The following is a 5,557-nucleotide window of genomic DNA, read 5'->3' as shown; positions in this document are numbered from 1 at the left end:
GTGGTGCCAGTGTGCGAGCTGGTGGTTGACAGGCCGGCAGAGCAGTGGTGCCAGGTGCTAGCAATTGACAGGCCGGCAGAACCGTGCTGGGGCTAGCAATCAACAGGCCGAACAGAGCAGCGGTGCATGGGCCGGGCAGCCCTGGTGGTGAGCTCGTCTGCATCGTCGCCGGTTGGGCCAAAGCGCCGGCCGAGTCGAGGTGCCAATGTGGAGACGATATGGTGACGGCCCGCCCGAGAGGTATCATTGACGGTGGCAGTGGTATCAGTAGCGCCGATGCCGGAAGCCCCAACGCTGAAGCAGCCGCCCCGATGGTGCCCAGCTACAGTGGGAAGCATCCCTTCTCTGGTAGCGGGAGCGGCCGCATGCCGCTGGCCCGACATCATCGAGGGAAATGACATGCCGCTGGCTCGAGGTCTTCGGGAAATCCTCCTGCATATCCTGCTTTGCTATGTACGTCACGTTTCTCTCTCGTATGGGATGGTACTGACATTTGATGGCGCAGATGGACCGTCGACGGCTGCGAGGATGCCATCGAGCATGTCAACCACCTTGCTCGGCGCTTCATCAACAGAACCCCTCAGCGCTGGGGTCTTCGACTCCTCCGCGAGTTCGACGAGTCAAAGGAGATAGAGGAGACGCCAGAGGGGGACTTGGACGTAATTCACCGGAAGGTGAATTACCTCGAGAGGCTTCACGACGCGATCCATCGCATCCAGGACTCGGTTGCCAGCCTCGCTGGCAAACAATCCACGCTGTATCAGCATGCTGACGCGGCGGGCTGTATGCTGACGAAGCATATCATGATCGCGGTGGACGTAGCCGCACGTCTTCGTGCTGGACCAGTCGAGATGTTCGAAGTCATGGAGCGCAAGCTATTTCTTTACCAGGATGAGCCGATTTAGTACTTTGAGCTAGTATGCCGCTGTCTCGTGTTGATCCGCCGTGTATTGACGAAATAAAATACCCCAAGTCTTATTTCACTTGTTCGCGCCAGAACCTGTCAAGGTTACTTTGCCAATGCTTTCTCCTTATCCGTTAGATATCAGGGTTCCGAAGAACAGCTAAGAAAAGGGTACATTTCCAATTTGGAGAAGAACTGGCAGGCCGATACATCGGGTTGATGAACTCAAACATTTAGCGCCGCTGAGGATCCCGTGGTGTATTCAAATTGACAGACCACGCTATAATCGATTGCTGCTGCCGTTACTAGGGAAAGAACGCCCTCAATATCTACATCATTCTAACTTATCTCTGCTGAACCCCAATTTTTGAGATTTATTTTATTGAGTACAGATTGTTATCATGACAAGAAGGCGCGCATTTATGATATCAAGATATCACACAGAAGTACAAGACGGGGCTACAAGATGTATGAATGACTGACTACCTGCGGCGGGATCGTTTCGCTTGTTTCGTTTCAATGGCTTCGTTGGCGGGTCGTTTGTGTCTGCGATAGGCCAAAAATAAGCATGAGTCTAGATGTTATGATGGAAATGAGGACTTACTGCTTGCGCGAGCGAACAATACGCTCCATAACCCAGATAACGTCATCCACAGCTGTTAGCCAGCGATGATCCTTTGCCGCTTCGGAGGTCTCCGATCCCCACCATTTGAGAGCGGCGATAACGGAAAGCAATCCGTTTGGTCCCGGCTTATCGAGGAAGTGCCATTCTCCGTCATCGTGACGTGGAACAGGCGGCGAGCCTGATGCTGATGGAATGGAAACCTGCCGCCAAGACGGTTGAAGACGCGCCCACCACCCCCACCAAGCTATCGCGAACTTCTCCACGTCCTCAATTTCAGGGCGGACGTGGAGAGCGCGCCCACGAGAAATCCACCATTGAATCTGCCCTGGCCTTCCCTGGGAATCGAGTATGCCGCCCGATCCCTTGGCGACGACGAAGCTGGAGGACTTCTCGAGTGCCAGGTATTGTTCTAGGAGCGTCGTGTATGTTGTTGGAAGGCTCCAGCCTTGCATATCAGTGATCTCGCCCGTCAAGCCCTTCCCGACAAGCTTGCGATCTGCGGGCGACAGAGGGTCAGGGGATTGAAGATACTGAAATGCCAGCGTAGCCCACTTGGGGGCGTCGTCGAGGAAGTGGGCATTGGACAACCTGATGGAGGAGACGCCCTCCACACCGTCCCGAGTAGCTGGAAAACCATTATAAATGGTGTGTCGCGAGTCATACTAGAAGCGACACATACCTATTAGCGGAACCGAGTAGAAGCATCGTGAATTAGTGGCTATCAGAGCCTAGAAGCTTGGAGTACGCACCCTGACTAGCACCTACAGACACAACCGTTGCAGGCTTGGATCTGGGGGGGTTTCATAATGAATACATGATTTAAGGCAAGATAGAAGTAGTAAAATCAAGAACTCACGGGGCAAGAGACGTAGATATCGCGACGGAATCAGACTGGCTGGCGCTGGGCATGGTAGTGAGCCGAATAAAGCGGGATGGGAGAGGAAGGTTCCAGAATGTTCTCTGATGACCCGTCACTTACCGCTCTGGAATGTCTGTCGTGACTGGATCTGGCCTCTCGGTGCCGTCTGCAGCGCTTGCCGTATGAACTAAGAGGCTCGATGTTAGTGATGTTACAGAGAAATGAGTGTCGATGTTATACCGTCCGGAGTGTGAGAGGCATGTGCATCGTGGTTGGCGGTTAGGCTTGAGCGACCGCGCGTGTTGTATAGCTTCTGAACGGCTGGGGCGTCGCTGTCGGTATCCGAGGTGTCGGCCGCCTCGGATTCCTTGTCTGAGCTAGCGGGCAATGCCTTGCGCTTTCCCTTGCTCTTGCCCTCCCTTCTTTTCTTGGGCGCGGCATTGTCATCTATCTTCGAGGACGCGTTGCGCGCTGGCTTCGAGGGGGATTCGCGGTGAGATGACGATGGTGCACGTTGAGGGACCGAGGGGACGTCAGCCGCAATTTTTGACGCCCCAGGCTCAGCCTGCTGGTCTTGCTCGTCGGAGTGTTCGGGTAAGGTCAGGAGGGAGTCCAAAACCTCCTTCGTGACCGTTTTGTTTTGCGAGTCTGGGAGAGCGCAACTCTCCTTCATTTCCTTAGCTGAGAAGTCTTCAGAGGCTTCCTCCCATAATGAAGACAGAAAACTTACTGTAACAAGTCTCCAAATAATCCAGATAAAATTTATTGACCACTTTCCACTTTTGTTCGTCCGACGTCCGCCAGTTTAAAGGCTTCGTCGCCAAGTTTTTTCCCATGTGCGTTCTAGATATACGAAGGCGGCGTTAACACACCGTAAAAAATACTTGTCGAATCGAAAGCACTTACGAAATGATATTGATTCGCCCCGAACGTCGTGGCTCAGGCCCTCCCGTGATCAATGAAGCATTCCATCCGGTGGCTTCCGCGATAGCCTCAAGGAACGGACCCGTAAAGTCCAACAAAGTGTCGATTGCCCTTGAGAGGGTGAGGATCTGAGCGCGCATGAATGCATGTGGGGACTCACTTTTGTCGGCCCTCGGGAGACGTATCCGTTGGCGCCTCGAGCGCCGCTTTCCATTTGGTGAGCTCCGTGTCGTGATCGTCGGTGGCTTTCTTCGCCCATCGGTCCTGCTCGTCCTTTGACAGCTTCTTGAAGTGCTCCGTCGTTACGGTCTCTCGAAACTGGGCGTGGTGTTTGGCGCCGAGTCGGTCCTTTTCGATGGCCCACCGCGCCTCAAAGTCGGATTTGACGTCTTTCTCGTAGTGGTCCTTGGACCAGCGCTGAGTAGCCGATAGTTTCTTCGGCTTAGACGGAGACAGCCCGGCGAGCTGTTTGGCGATGCGAGTCCAGACATCATTCTCCTTGTTGCCGGGCCTTCCCGCGATCCTGGTTGACTCGATACGACCCTTGAGCCATCGTTCGATGGACTGTTAAAGAACACATGTCAGTAGACGCGCAGGAATAGCATGAGATGTGAGTAAGATCGTGACGGAGTACGAGACGCGAACGAAGGATGGGCAGACTCACATTCTCCATAGCTGCTACTTTCCGCGCCTTCTGTAATGTTTCGGCTTCAGTGAGCTGTTCGGGAGGTTGAGACCGGATGGGGTCATCCTTGGCTGGAACCGGATCCGAAACTTTGTTCCTCCAAGGGACGAGCACGAAAAACTCGTTGATAACGCGGGAGAGATAGTCACGGGCCCGAGTGTTACTCTGCTGCCGAGCCTTCCGATACCCTTCAAGGTGGCCCTCGAGAAAGGTCTTGACTTCGCCTCGAGCCCAGTGCCGCGTCAGTTTCTCGACGAAGAGCTCGGGATCATTAGGGTTTGTGGAGGCTGGGGCTGAAGTTGGAGCCGCCATGGGCGACGCGCGCGTTTGGGTTGTTGTAGTTTGGGTGTTTGGGGTGGTGGCGGCATGGGCGTCTGTTTCCAACGCTCCCTCGGGGACGGCGTCGACAGCGACCGTGCCTGGCTGCGAAGCGCTGGAGTTTGCGTTCTCGGACATAAGTACTGGAAAATAACACTATGTTAGTGTTCACAGGAAACGACAGCAGAACAGATGAGGAAAAAACCTGAGGGCGTGCCTAGAGCAACTTGAGAGTTAGAAAGACGCAGGTGAGAATAGAGAGACGAAGGGGGGGGGGGAAACGAGTGCGCGAGAACCGATGCATTGTCGGCGCTTGATGACTTTGCGTTTTTTGAGGCGACGATGCATTGTGCTAGTGACTTACCATAATTGCTGGTGGCTCGCGCTTACCTGCGGTGTGTTATATTGACTAATACCCGCGAATTCTATTGAGGTTGCATTCCCGAATATTCAAACCCAGCGCCGTTACACGGCGCAATGCACCGAAAATCCCACAGAGAAGATCCACTTTTTTACCTTCATCAGGGATCCCTGCGGATCCATCCATTTCGCGAATCAGCATAAACCACCCTTTTTGGCAAGGGAAATCTGGCAGATTCCATGCTGTTTTCGTGTAAATGCACGACCACGGCTGGTTCTGGCAAGTCGTCTGACGACGAGTTCCTGGTGGTTAACGCGTGAATCACTCTGCATACGTATTTCTCTCTCTTCTAATCGCATTACAATGTCTCATACGCGCCTGCGCCCTGTTTTTTTATTTATTTTATTTTACGATTTTCCCCCCTCTTTTTTTCACGCCTACACGACATTTATACACTTCATAATACCTTAACGACACCTTAACGACTTCTTACGATACTTTTAGACACGCGCTTCTTTCAGTGGCGTTTTACGGACACTCTGGTCGCACTTAGTTGACCCTATAATGCAGCTTTTCCCCGCTCTGAAATGTGCGATCGCATGTAAGAATGACCCAAGCAATCAATAAGCACATCTTAGTTTGTCAAAAGACAGCTCTATATTGGTGGAACACGCTACTCCTAATTACTTGGGTCATAATAAGTACGCTCGTACGTGAAAAGGAGGAAGGGAAAGTGTAAGAAAAGTCGACAGATAGTTTGTGCGTCCCTTATTTCGAGTAGGTTCGGTTCGGCATGTAAGTCCACTTTAACTTATGAGGGGCCATCCTTATTTGGGGGCGTTAACCGAGACGCGCGTGTATAGTTTCCTGATAAGGAAGCT

General features: G+C 52.8%; 2 protein-coding genes across 2 annotated transcripts; one reads left to right on the top strand and one right to left on the bottom strand.

Annotated features, from left to right (window-relative positions):
• Window positions 1–394: 394 nt before the first annotated feature.
• CONPUDRAFT_157745 (uncharacterized protein) lies at window positions 395–905 on the top strand (the record flags this gene model as incomplete). Its single annotated transcript, XM_007774775.1, has 2 exons — window positions 395–453; window positions 506–905. 2 exons carry the CDS (start codon window positions 395–397, stop codon window positions 903–905), a joined length of 459 nt encoding a protein of 152 aa, XP_007772965.1.
• A 481-nt stretch (window positions 906–1,386) lies between these two features.
• On the bottom strand, window positions 1,387–4,453 carry CONPUDRAFT_157744 (uncharacterized protein; the record flags this gene model as incomplete). The annotated part of the gene is made up of 10 exons (XM_007774774.1): window positions 1,387–1,450; window positions 1,509–2,191; window positions 2,295–2,319; window positions 2,386–2,430; window positions 2,509–2,575; window positions 2,629–3,069; window positions 3,119–3,231; window positions 3,295–3,423; window positions 3,473–3,876; window positions 3,977–4,453. 10 exons carry the CDS (start codon window positions 4,451–4,453, stop codon window positions 1,387–1,389), a joined length of 2,448 nt encoding a protein of 815 aa, XP_007772964.1.
• Window positions 4,454–5,557: the final 1,104 nt, after the last annotated feature.

Source organism: Coniophora puteana (genome assembly GCF_000271625.1).
Source record: "Coniophora puteana RWD-64-598 SS2 unplaced genomic scaffold CONPUscaffold_13, whole genome shotgun sequence".
In the NCBI taxonomy this organism is placed as follows: Eukaryota; Fungi; Basidiomycota; class Agaricomycetes; order Boletales; family Coniophoraceae; genus Coniophora; species Coniophora puteana.
Note: the sequence above shows the minus strand (reverse complement) of the source record. Positions and strands in the feature narration are given on the sequence as shown.